The sequence below is a fragment of the Macaca mulatta genome, chromosome 4, assembly GCF_049350105.2.
Source record: "Macaca mulatta isolate MMU2019108-1 chromosome 4, T2T-MMU8v2.0, whole genome shotgun sequence".
Taxonomy (NCBI): domain Eukaryota; kingdom Metazoa; phylum Chordata; class Mammalia; order Primates; family Cercopithecidae; genus Macaca; species Macaca mulatta.
In genome coordinates, this window is record NC_133409.1 from 112,052,539 (window position 1) to 112,066,642 (window position 14,104).

Here is a 14,104-nt window from a genome sequence, read left to right on the forward strand (position 1 = left end):
TTTTTAGTAGAGACAGGGTTTCACCATGTTGCCCAGGTTGGTCTCGAACTGTTGGCCTCCAGTTATCTGCCCACCTCGGCCTCCGAAAGTGCTGGAATTACAGGTGTGAGCCACCATGCCCAGCCATAATTTGTTAATATAGTAATGTTTAAAGGGAGCAACGTGTTTGACTATATTATAGTTAATGATCTGCCATTATTTGCTTGGTGAAGTAGCTGACAAAGGACTCAAGAAAAATGGCAGCTCGGCCAGGTACGGTGGCTCACGCCTGTAATCCCAGCACTTTCGGATGCTGAGGCGGGCAGATCACAAGGTCAGGAGATTGAGACCATCCTGGCTAACACGGTGAAACCCTGCCTCTACTAAAAATACAAAATATTTGCCAGACATGGTGGCACACGCCTGTGATTCCAGCTACTCGGGAGGCTGAGGCAGGAGAATCACTTGAACCCAGGAGACGGAGGTTGCAGTGAGCCAAAATTGCACCACTACAATCCAGTCTGAGCAACAGAGCGAGACTCCATCTCAAAAATAAAAAAATAAATAAAAATAAATAAAAGACACTTAAAATAAATGCACTTATGCTGGGGGCAGTGGCTCACACCTGTAATCCCAGAACTTTGGGAGACTGAGGCAGACAGATCACTTCAGGTCAGGAGTTCAAAACCAGCCTGGCCAACATGGTGAAACCCCCCGCTCTACTAAAATACAAAAATGAGCCAGATGTGGTGGTGCATACCTGTAATCGCAGCTACTTGTGGGGCTGAGGCCGGAGAATAGCTTGAACCCGGGAAGCAGAGGTTGCAGTGAGCTCTACAATCTCAGTGAGATTGTACCACTGCACTCCAGCCTGGGCAATAGAGCAAGATTCCATCTCAAAAAAAAAAAAAAAAAAAAGCCAGGTGCAGTGGCTCGCGCCTGTAATCCCAACACTTTGGGAGACCGAGGCGGGCAGATCACCTGAGGTCAGGAGTTCGAGACCAGCCTGACCAACATATTGAAACCCTGTCTCTACTAAAAATACAAAAATTAGTCAGGCATGGTGACACATGCCCATAGTCCCAGCTACTCGGGAGGCTGAGGCAGGAGAATCCGGCTTGAACTGAGAGGCAGAAGTTGCAGTGAGCCGAGAACATGCCACTGCACTCCAGCCTGGGTGACAGAGCAAGACTCTCTAAAATAAATAAAATAAAATAAAATAAAATAGTACTTAAACTGCAATATGCTATAATACTCTTGAGGGCAAGCAAACAAGTGAGGATGCCATTATTAACCCCTCTGAATTGGGGGACTCATATGATTTGTGATCACCTGACATACTCCAGGGCCAACATATTTATTAAATATTAATAGAGTGTGTTTTTTTATTTTTAGAATAAAAATGAGTACAAATAGAAATATGTCTTTCCTCACCCCAGCAGATCATCTTGCACACCCCCATGGTGCTTTTACCCTGCTTTAAAGACCACTACTGCATATGACTGCTTACAGAAACCTTGTATTGCCTAATTCTTATAAATCATTTCAATTGAATAAAGATTGGATAATTAAACATGACTTCTAACAGGACCTTCCAATCTCTTTCCTTTACTCTTATGCCAACCTCTGAATTTGACTATGAAACTATATTTTAGAAACAGAGAATTCAGGCCGGGCACAGTGGCTCATGCCTGTAATCCGAGCACTTTGGGTCGGATCACTTGCAGTCAGGAGTTCAAGAACAGCCTAACCAACATGGCGAAACCCCGTTTCTACTAAAAATGCAAAAATTAGCCAGGCGTGGTGGCACATACCTGTGATCCCAACTACTCAGGAGGCTGAGGCAGGAGAATCACTTGAACCCGGGAGGCAGAGGTTGCAGTGAGCCGAGATTGTGCCATTGCACTCCAGCCTGGGCAACAAGAGCAAAACTCGGTCTCAAAAAAGAAAAAAAAAGAAAAAAAAGGAAGAGAGAGAGAGAGAGAGAGAAAGAGAGAAATCAATGCTGCAGGTGACTTCTGACATTCATAAGGAATGTTTAGGGTTGACATTATAGCTCTATGAATACATTTTTACTTTTTCCTGTAATCTGAATCATGGACTGTCTAGTTAATATATTTTTAAAAAATCAAACAACTGAATATTTATCATGTATTTTGCTATTTAATATTTCAAAGGAGTTTTGTTTTTTTTTTTTAATTATATTTTAAGTTCTAGGGTACATGTGCATAACGTGCAGGTTTGTTACATATGTATACTTGTGCCATGTTGGTGTGCTGCACCCATCAACTCGTCATTTGCATCAGGTATAACTCCCAATGCAATCCCTCCCCCGTCCCCCCTTCAAAGGAGTTGATTTAAAAATTTAGAGTTTACTAATTAAGGTGATATTCTGTGTGAATTCTGGATAGAGTTTTAGCTGATATGGTACAGATCTAAGCATTAACATAGCCGTAGTTTATCCTAATCATTCCTGTTTTCTTCAGCTTTCTTCACAGAAGTCAGTGCCGTGGGTACCCATTTTAAAATCCCTGCCACTTTGGGCTATTGTAGTTGCACACTTTTCTTACAACTGGACTTTTTATACTTTATTGACATTATTGCCTACGTATATGAAGGAGATCCTAAGGTTCAATATTCAAGAGGTAAGAAAAAATCATCTGCTTCTTATATATGCTTCTTATATATATATATAATAAGACCATACACAGAATTTGTTATCATCTATATAAAATGAAGTTATTTTGTATCTTCCATTTTATTCTGCTGTCCTAAATTTTAGAGATTCTTATACATCAAAGGACTATCAAGAAAATGAAAACCCACTGAATGGGAGAAAGCATTTATAAATCAAACATCTGATAAGGGTCTAGTATCCAGATATATTGAGAATTCTTACAATTCAATAATAAAAAGAGAACTCAGTTTTTAAAATGGGCAAAGGACTTGAATACAAATACACATTTCTCGAAAGATATACAGATGGCCAATAAGCACATGTAAGGATGCCTGATATCAGGTCAGGTGGAGTGGCTCACACCTGTAATCCTACCACTTTGGGAGTTCGAGGCAGGTGGATCACTTGAGGCCAGGCATTTGAGACCAGACCGGGCAACATGGTGAAACCCTGTCTCTGTTAAAAATACAAAAAAGGCCAGGCACGGTGGCTCACGCCTATAATCCCAGCACTTTGGGAGGCCGAAGCAGGCGGATCACCTGAGGTCAGGAGTTCGAGACCAGCCTGACCAACATGGAGAAACCCCGTCTCTACTAAAAATACAAAATTAGCCGGGCATGGTAGTGCATGCCTGTCATCACAGCTACTCAGGAGGCTGAGACAGGAGAATTGCTTGAACCTGGGAAGCGGAAGTTGTGGTGACCCGGGATCGAGCCATCGCACTCCAGCCTGGGCAACAAGAGTGAAACTCCATCTCAAAAAAATAATAATAATAAAATACAAAAATAATCCCAGCACTTTGGAAGGCTGAGGCGGAAGGACTGCTTGAGCCCAGGAGTTCCGAGACCAGACTGGATAATACAGCAAAACCGTCTCTACTAAAAATACAAGAAAAAATTAACCGGGCATGGTGGCATACGCCTATAATCCCAGCTACTAGGGAGGCTGAGGCACGAGAATCTCTTGAACCCAGCAGGTGAAGGTTGCAGTGAGCTGAGATCATGCCCTTGCACTCCAGCCTGGACAGCAGAACAAGACTCTGTCCCAGGAAAAAAAAAAAAAAAAACTAACAAGGCTGACTGCACAGCCTTACTGGCTACATGGACTTACCAGCTTTAAAAACTTAAAGTGAATCCTCAGTCACTCACATTCCAAAGTATACTGTAAACATTGGCCTGGCTATGTGGACCAAACCTTAAAACTTCAGACAGCTAAGCTGTGAAGAACTCCTGTGTCTACTTCTGAAAAACAAGGTCACTCTATAGAAATATATCCACAAATTGCACTGACAGAAGTTAAATTGAAACTAGGCTTTGGCAATATCATGGGATGGATTCATTGTGAGCAACCTTATTTTTCCCAAGTTCTCTGTTAACAGAGCCTGATTATAATCTACTACCACATTTCAACTATAAAGTGGGGCTAATTTTTAAAAAAGAAAAAAATAAAATAAATAATATACTACTACAGTGATTAATTGCATTCAACTGTGCATTGAAAGGTTAATTTGGTAATTATCATTGAGGTAAAACTGAGATCCACAGGAAGATTAAAAATAGCAAATCCAGCCAGGCCCGGTGGCTCACACCTGTAATCCTAGCACTTCGGGAGGCCGAAGTGGGCGGATCACTTGAGGTCAGTAGTTCGAGGCCAACCTGGCCAACATGGTGAAACCCCATCTCTACTAAAAATATAAAAATTAGCCAGGCATGGTGGCAGGTGCTTGTAGTCCTAGCTACTCAGGAGGCTGAGGCAGGAGAATCGCTGGAACTCAGGAGGCAGAGGTTGCAGTGAGCCAAGACTGAGCCTCTGCATTCCAGCCTGGGCAACAGAGCAAGACTCCATCTCAAAAAAAAAAAAAAAAAAATAGCAAATTCTCAAAATCATATTAACAAAATCTCTTATTTTACTTATGAAGTATATTTAAAGATTACTACACTGATGTTTCTATTTGACATTTTCCAGGAAGAACTATGTATGGAAGAAATAAAATATCAATAGCTGGCCAGTAATTAACGTTGTGTACTTTAAAATAAGGATCTTTTATCTTGCATTCATAGACAAAAAGGTATTATCTTAATTAAAATTAAAAGAAATGTAAATATAGGACCTTTTTTCAGTCTGTAAAATAAAAAGAAATGTGAATAGAGTTTGAAAATAATTCTATAGTTATATAGCCTATTTTTTAATGGATTTTCTTCTTGAAAATCAATATATTATATTCATGAAATGACCTGGGTGTTTTTGTTTTTGTTTTTTTTAAATAGTAGAGATGAGGTCTCCCATTGTTGTCCAGGTTGGTTTCATACTCCTGAGCTCAAATGAAACTCCTGCCTCAGCCTCCCAAAGTGTTGGGATTACAGACATGAGCCACCCTGCCTGGCCATCAAATGGCCTTTGTTCAAAATAAAGCTTGCTTTGAGAAGCATGGTGCAGGCATGCCTCCTTTTATTGCACTATACTTTATTATACTCTGCAAATATTGTATTTTTTATGAATTAAAGATTTGTGCTAACCCTGCATGGAGCAAATCTGTTAGCACCATTTTTCCAACAGCATGTGCTCACTTCAGGGCTCTTGATCTTTGATGTTAATGTTGTAATTGTTTGGGGGCACCATAATCCTTCCCCATATAAGATGGCAAACTTAATAAATGTTGAGTGTCTTCTGACAGCTCCACCAACCAGCCATCACCCCATCTCTTTGCTTCTCCTTGAGCTTGCCTATTCCCTGAGACACAACAATATTGAAATTAAGCTAGTTAATAACCCTACAGTGGCCAGGCATGGTGGCTCATGCACTTAGCACTTTGGGAAGCCAAGGTGGGCGGATTGCCTGAGTTCGAGAGTTCGAGACCAGCCTGAGCAACACAGTGAAATCCCATCTCTACTAAAATATGAAAGAAATTAGCCGGGCGTGGCAGCTCGTGCCTGTAGTCCCAGCACCTCAGGAGGCTGAGGCAGGAGAGTTCCTTGAACCCGGGAGGCAGAAGTTGCAGTGAGCCGAGATCGCACCACTGCACTCCAGCCTGGGTGGCAGAGCAAGACTCCATCTCCACAAAAAGATAAAATAAATAACCCTACAGTGGCCTGCAAGTATTCAAGTGAAAGCAAGAGTCACACATCTCTCATTTTTTTAAATCTTTTATCTAAAATGTGTTATATTGAGATGGTTTTCCACTCATCTTGATTCACAGTGCTCTTAGTGCTGCTTCCTCCTGAAGGAACATCCTTCCATAAGCCTTGCTTTTTCTCCTGTAGGCTGGCAGAGGACAGTGGAACACCCAACACACAAAACTACTGTTTGTGCATGAGTAAAGACCATGGTGATTTTATAGCGTCCTGTACCAGGCATTTCTTCTTGTGTTTCCTCTTCTCCTCTTCTGGAGAGGGATGAAGGAGATTTTTTGCAAGAAGTGTGTTCTCGTTGGTAGGTCGTCACCACTGGAAACTCATTTTATTTTATTTTATTTTATTTTATTTTAAGACTGAGTTTTGTTCTGTTGCCCAGGCTGGAGTTCAGTGGTGCAACCTCAGCTCACTGCAACCTCCACCTCCCGGGTTCAGGCGATTCTCCTGTCTCAGCCTCCCAAGTACTGGGATTTCAGGTGTGTGCCACCACACCCAGCTAAATTTTTTATTTTTGTAGAGACAGAGTTTTAGCATGTTGGCCAGGCTGGTCTCAAACTCCTGACCTCAAGTGATCCCTTTGCCTTGGCCTTCCAAAGTGCTGGGATTACAGGCGTGAGCCACTGCACCTGCAAAAAAATTGGAATCAATTTTTTAAAATAAATGAATACAAAGGATCATATCCTTGAAGAGAAACTGTGGAAGGTGCCTGTGGAATGTATAAATGCTGAAGACTTTAGTGTATTTAGGTTGTTGCCCAGGCTAGAGTGCAGTGGCACAGTCTCGGCTCACTGCAACTTCCGCCTCCTGGGTTCAAGCGATTCTCCTGCCTCAGCCTCCCAAGTAGCTGGGATTACAGGCATCCACTACCACGCCTAATTTTTGTATTATTAGTAGAGATGAAGTTTCACCATGTTGGCCAAGCTGGTCTCAAACTCCTGACCTTAGGTGATCTGCCTGCCTTGGCCTCCCAAAGTGCTGGGATTACAGGCGTGAGCCACCGTGCCCAGCCAGGAGTTTTTAACATTGCAACTTGAAGTGGAAAAATTCAGTAACTGTGAAGAATTACAACCTTATCCCACCAGGAAACAAAATCAAGATCAGAAAATTCACTTCTCTGATTTACTACAGCTTATTCTTTGTTTAGGAGTAGTAGGAGTACTAATATTTTGAAACCATTTATTCTTATACGGATTTTGCCACAAATAATGATAGATGTGATCCCACTATGCAGAAGTCTAAATGGAATGAAGTTTTTTTTATTGTTTTTTGTTTTCTTTTCTTTTTGAGACAGTCTTGCTCTGTCACCCAAGCTGGACTGCACCAGGCAATCTTGGCTCACTGCAACCTCCACCTCCCAAGTTCAAGCGATTCTCCTGCCCCAGCCTCCTAAGTAGCCGGGATTACAGTCATGTATCACAATGCCCAGCTAATTTTTTGTATTTTTAGTAGATACAGGGTTTCACCACGTTGGCCAGACTGGTTTTGAGCCCCTGTCCTCAAGTGATTCTCCGTCTGCGGCCTCCCAAAGTGCTGGAATTACACGCATGAGCCACCGTGCCCAGCCAACCTTTATTTTATTTATTTATTTATTTATTTTTGAAAGGCAGTAGAATAGGGAGTGCTTGGTGATTGGACGTGAAATATGAGGAAAAAGAAACCATCAAGAAAGACTCTCAGAGGCTGGGCATAGTGGTTCACCCCTGTAATCCCAGCACTTTGGGAGGCTGAGGCAGCCAGATCACTTGATGTCAGAAGTTCGAGATCAGCCTGGCCAACATGGCAAAACCCAATCTCTGCAAAAAATACAAATTAGCCGAGCATAGTGACACATGCCTGTAATCCCAGCTACTCAGGAGGCGGAGGCAGGAGAATTGCTTGAACCCGGAAGGCGGAGGTTGCAATGAGCCGAGATCACCCCACTGCACTCCAGCCTGGGCAACAGAGCAAGACTCTGTCTCAAAAGAAAAAAAAAAAAAAAAAAGACTCTCTGGTGCTGTTAAAAATAAACGTGTGTGTGTGTGTGTGTGTGTGTGTGTGTGTAGTAGATAAACATGTAATGCACTTTTGAGTTATGGTTTTACTTGGCACTGATCTTTTGAAAGCAAAATGTGGCCTACGTTCTTTAATAGACAAATTGTAAGAAAAAAATGAATGGAAGGGAATTTACAGATTTAAAGAGACACAAAAGACAAACGAAAAATTTTTTAATGGCCAAGACTAAACTGAAGTGTCTAGGGATGTACATTTGGGTGATGTAACTATAAGTAAAAGTGAGTACGTGATTACTATACACCAAAACAAGGTTAATGTTTATTTGAGGGGGGAGGAAGGGAGCTGTGATAGGACTAGGAGCATAAAGGGTCTTCTGGCAAGGCTGGCAATGTTCTATTTCTTGACCTAGATGGTCATTAGAATGATTCATGAGGCTGGGCGCGGTGGCTCACGCCTGTAATCCCAGCACTTTGGGAGGCCAAGGCGGGTGGATCACAAGGTCAGGAGTTCAAGACCAGCCTGGCCAAGACAGTGAAACACCATCTCTAATAAAAATACAAAAATTAGCCAGTTGTGGTGGCAGGTGCCTGTAACCCCAGCTACTCAGGAGGCAGAGGCAGGAGAATCCCTTGAACCCAGGAGGCAGAGGGTGCAGTGAGCTGAGATCGCACCCCTGTACTCCAGCCTGAGCGAGAGTAAGACTCTGTCTCAAAAAAAAAAAAAAAAAAAAAAGAATGATTCATTAAGCTATATGTTTGACTTATGTGGTTTTCTGCATCTGTGTTTTATCGTAAAAAATATTTTTAAAAAATAAATGAGAATGGAAGATGAAAATGTTCAGTAGGGAGAATCCATAGGCTAACAGGAAGGCTTGTCTTCTCCCACAACCCAAATCCCAGAGAAACAGTCAAGATTACCCGAAGCAGACAGGATTATGGCAAGCGTTATTTCCCTCTGAGACAGACTCTTAGGGACTGCCTTGGACCGAACCCCATAATCCTTCTGAAAGCCAGACTTATTTGCTGTAATTATATAAAAAAATTAACAACATATTGCTATGCATTTCCTTTGCTTTCAAGTGGTGGTCACTGGCTGTGATGAATGTGTATGTTTTGTTTTCTCCTCTCACCATAATTAATCCTGTATCTTCTTATTCCTTCCAGAATGGGTTTTTATCTTCATTGCCTTATTTAGGCTCTTGGTTATGTATGATCCTGTCTGGTCAAGCTGCTGACAACTTAAGGGCAAAATGGAATTTTTCAACTTTATGTGTTCGCAGAATTTTTAGCCTTATAGGTAAGTGAAACAAATCAGATTTTGTTTTGGTTTACAGTTATTTACCATGTTTACAGTTATTGGAGATAGGAAAACAAAGTGTGTTTCCCACTTTTGCACACAGTTAACACAATACTTAACACAGAACACTTCGCTCTGATCACCAAAATGTTTGTGCAGATTTCTCCCTACACATAACCAGTTCTGCAGCGGACACTAGCGAGGTGTCCTGCAATTCAGTTCTGACACTGTCCAGCTGGAGGTAGCATCAGATCCTACAGGTTGAGGGCTCTGTTCTTCGGATACCAATCACAAGTCCCAGCTTGTGACCTCTGCTTCTGACTGACCGGCTATAAATCAGGGTTCCCATGACTCTCTTGTCAGGTTCAGCTAATCTGCTAGAGCATCTCACAGAACTCAGAGAAACACTTTATTTATGTTTACCCACTTATTATAAAGGGTATTACAAAGGATATAGATGAACAGCCAGATGGAAAGCTGCATAGGGCAACATATGTGGGACCGAATAGGGAGTTTTCATGCCCTCTCCTGGAACACCACCCTCCAAGAACCCCGACGTCAAAAGTTCATCCAAACCGTGTCCTTTTTAGTTTGTATGGAGACTTCATTAAGTGAGCGTGATTGATTAAATCATTGCCCATTGGTGACTGACTCACCCTTCAACCCCTCTCCCCTCTCTGGAGTTTGGGGGTGGTGCCAAAAGTCCCAGACCTCTAATCCAGCCACCATCCTGAAGCTGTATGGGGACCCCCAACCACCAGTTGTCTCGTTAGCATACAAAAGATACTGTTACCACTCCAGAAATTCCAAAAGTTTTAGGGGCTGTGTGCCAAAAACCAGGGGCAGAGACCAAATATATATTTCTTTTTTAAAACAATGTTTTAATAGAAATGGGGTCTTGCTGTGTTGCCCAGTCTGGCCTTGAATTCCTGGCCTCAAGTGATCTTCCTGCCTCAGCATCCCAAAATGTTGGGATTACAGACATGAGCCACCACACTGGCCATATTTCTTTTCTTTTCTTTTTTTTCTTTTTTTTTTTTTTTTGACAGGGGATCACTCTTAGCCCAGGCTGCAGTGTGGTGGCATGATCTTAACTCACTGCAGCCTCAACTTCCTCAGCCTCAGGTGATCCTCCCACCTCAGCCTCCTGAGTAGCTAGGACTACAGGCATGCACCACCATACCCAGCTAATTTTTTAATTTTTACTAAAGACGGAGTTTCAACATGTTGTCCAGGCTGGTCTGTAACTCCTAAATTCAAGCTATCTGCCTGTCTTGGCCTCCCAAAGTGCTGGGACTATAGGAGTGAGCCACCACACCCAGCCCCAGCCATTTTGTTTAATTTTTTTCTTTAATGGGACAAGGCCTCGCTTTATTGCCCACATTGGCCTTGAACTCCTGGCCTTAAACAATCCTGCTGCTTCAGCCTCCCAAAGTGCTAGGATTACAGGTGTGAGCCACCATGCCCAGCCCCCAGCCATATTTTTTTTAATCACAATATCACAACAGTTCAAGACAAAATAAAAATGATAATATTAGCCATTTATTTTGTTCACATAACAAAACACTACGATGCTTTTAAATGCATTTCTTTACAATATGTTTCTTTTTGAATCATACATTTTGAGGATTAAGGTTTATAATATTTGCTGGGCACAGTGGCTCATGCCTGTAATCCTAGCACTTTAGGAGGCTGAGGCAAGCAGATCACAAGGTCAGGAGTTCAAGACCAGGTTTCACATGGTGAAACCCCATCTACTAAAAATACAAAAATCAGCTGGGTGTGGTGGTGAGTGCCTGTAATCCCAGCTACTTGGGAGGCTGAAGCAGGAGAATTGTTTGAACCCAGGAGGCAGAGATTGCAGTGAGCTATCACACCACTGCACTCCAGCCTGGGCAACAGAGTGAGATCCTGTCTCAAAAAAAAAAAAAAAAAAAAGATTTATAATATCCTATTATCTCCACCATTGCTTATAATTATTTTTAAAATGGCTTGCTGTGCCAAACATCACCCCTCACAATTTTGTAAATCACTGTGCTTTCAGCTCAGACTTTGCAATGAAGTTTTTATATCAACTTTAGACAAGATGTAATGAAAGAATTTTTAAGCCTCCATCCCTTTTCTAAGTGAATTCATTTTAAGTTTCAATCCAAAAATATTTACTAGCATTATTATATCAAATAAGGAGCTATAAATCAAATAACTCAAACCATAAATAATCATGTGTTTCAGACTCTACTTTCAGAAAGGTAATTTTTTTTTTTTTTTGAGACAGGGTCTTACTCTGTTGCCCAGGATGGACAACCATGGCTCACTGCAGCCTCAACCTCCTAGGCTCAAGCAATTCTCCCATCTCAGCCTCCTGAGCAGCTGGGACTACATACGGGTCACGACACAGCATCCGGCTAATTATTTTTTATTTTTTGTAGAGACATAGTTTTACCATGGTGCTCAGGTTACTCACAAATTCCTCAGCTCAAGCAGTCCTCCCACCTCAACCTCCCAAAGTGCTGGAATTACAGGCGTGAGCCACTGTGCCCGGCCTAGAAAGATAACTTTTAAATCTATGTAATTAGTTGGGCGTGATGGTATGTATCTGTAGTTCCAGCTACTCCAGAGGCTAAGGTGAAAAAATTTCTTGAGCCTAGTTGTTTGAGGCTGCAGAGAGCTATGATCACAACACTGCACTCCAACCTAGGCAACAGAGCAATACTCTGTCTCTAAAAATAGTTAGAAAAAATTGTACATAAAAATAAAACTATCTAAGACAATCATTTAACTTTTTTAAGGTCCCCAGTAGAGACCCTGGAAGTCTCGGTGACTATACTTCAGTAATTACATAATAAAAAGACTCTGGGCTCGGTGGCTCTTGCCTGTAATCCCAGCACTTTGGGAGGTGGAGGTGGGCGGATACTTGAGGTCAGGAGTTCGAAACCAGGCTGGCTAACATGGTGAAACCCCATCTCTACTAAAAATACAAAAATTAGCCTGGTGTGGTAGTGTGTGGCTGTAATCCCAGCTACTCAGGAAGCTGAGGCAGGAGAATTGCTTGAACCCAGAGGCAGAGGTTGCAGTGAGCCAAGATTGTGCCACTGCACTCCAGTCTGGGCAAAAAGAGTGGAAAAAAAAAATTAGCCAGGCATGGTGGCACACGCCTGTAATCCCAGCTACTCAGGAGGCTGAGGCACAAGACTTGCTTGAACCTGGGAGGCGGAGGTTGCAGTGAGCTGAGATTGCGCCATTGCACTCCAGCCTGGGTAACAGAATGAGAGCCTATTTCAAAATAAATAAATAAAGGAAATGAAATGAAATTAAATCAGACATGGTGGTGTGCACCTGTAGTGCCAGCTACTCAAGAAGCCAAGGCAGAGGATCACTTGAGCCTGGAAAGTCAAGGCTGCAGTAAGCCATGATCGTTCCACTGCACTCCAGCCTGATGACAGAGTGAGACCCTGTCTCAAAAAAATAAGAAAATAAATAAATAATAAATTTAATTGAAATTTTTTTTAAAAGTTCCTCAGTTGCAGTATATACAAATACAACATTTCCATCATCACAGAGAGCTATTGGATAGCACTGCTATAGACACAGAAAAACTGACAGCCCACTCATTAAGTCCCTTACTGTATTTTACGCTTAACTGCCTGTAATGACCAATGTGTATTCTTATCAGTTGTGAATACTAGGGAGGATTCCTGCAGATTATGTGGGGAAGAAAAAAAAAACCAAAGCCAGGCATGGTGGCCCACACCTGTAATCCTGACACTTTGGGAGGCCAAGGTGGGGGGATCACTTGAGGTCAGGAGTTCGAGAACAGCCTGGCCAACATGGTGAAATACCGGCTCTACTAAAAATACAAAAATTAGCTGGGTGTGGTGGCCCAGGCCTGTAATTCCAGCTATTCAGGAGGCTGAGGCAGGAGAATCACTTGAACCCGGGAGGCGGAGGTGGCAGTAAGCCCAGATCGCGCCACTACACTCCAGCTTGGGCGACAGAGCAAGACTCCATCTGAAAAAAAAAAAAAAGAGAGAGAGAGAGAGAGAGGGAGAGAGAATGAAGACAGAGATTTTTTAAAAATCTTTTTAAGACACAAGGTCTCTAGCCAGGCGCGATAGCTCACGCCTGTAATCCCAGCACTTTGGGAGGCCGAAGCATGCAGATCACGAGGTCAGGATATTGCGACCATCCTGGCTAACGTGGTGAAACCTCATCTCTACCAAAAATAAAAAAACAAAATTAGCCAGGCGTGGCGGCGGGTGCCTGTAGTCCCAGCTACTCAGGAGGCTGAGGTGGGAGAATGGCATGAACCTGGGAGGTGGAGCTTGCAGTGAGACAAGATCATGCCACTGCTCTCCAGCCTGGGCGACAGAGCAAGACTCCGTCTCAAAAAAAAAAAAAAAAAAAAGAGAGACAAGGTCTTGCTCTGACAACCCAGGCTGGAGTGCAGTGGTGCCATCATAGCTCACTGTAACCTTGAACTTCTGGGCGCAAGCAATCCTCCCGCCTCAGCCTCCTGAGCAGCCAGGACTACAGGTGTGCACCACCATGCCTGGTGAATTTTGTTTTTAATATTTCTTAGAGACAGGGTTTTGCTGTGTTGCCCAGACTAGCCTCAAACTCCTGGCCTCAAGTGATTCTCCCACCTCAGCCTCCTAAAGTGCTGAGATTACAGGGGTGAGCTGCCACACCCAGGCAAGATGGAGTCTTTTTCTAACCTCATCCAATAGAGTCTATTATTTAGTTTATCTCCTTTGGTTATATGTATTTTAAATCACATTCTGTTGTCAGCTATTGCTTCTCTCTAGAAACGTATTTTTAAGTTGTTCTTGTCTCGTTCTTCTCTAACACCATGGAATTTTAGCTGAGTTTTGGCCACACATAGATTTAATAACATTGCATAATGAGATTTTCCTTTTATAGTATATTAGTTGTATTACGCCCATGTTTTCCAGCAGTTTTGTTTTGTTTTTCCATGAAATCTGTTAGTCTTCCAGGCAATATAGTGTTTCTACAGTAGGTGGCAGCAATT

The 14,104-nt window shown here is 42.5% G+C and overlaps 1 protein-coding gene across 3 annotated transcripts in view; it reads left to right on the forward strand.

Annotated features, from left to right (window-relative positions):
* The window catches only part of SLC17A5 (solute carrier family 17 member 5), a 61,687-nt gene that overhangs the window by 30,660 nt on the left and 16,923 nt on the right, over window positions 1–14,104 (forward strand). For all 3 annotated transcript variants that reach the window (XM_015136738.3, NM_001260632.1, XM_015136737.3), the window contains 2 exon segments: window positions 2,466–2,624; window positions 8,943–9,075. In XM_015136738.3, the coding sequence (XP_014992224.1) occupies window positions 2,466–2,624; window positions 8,943–9,075 (292 nt within the window).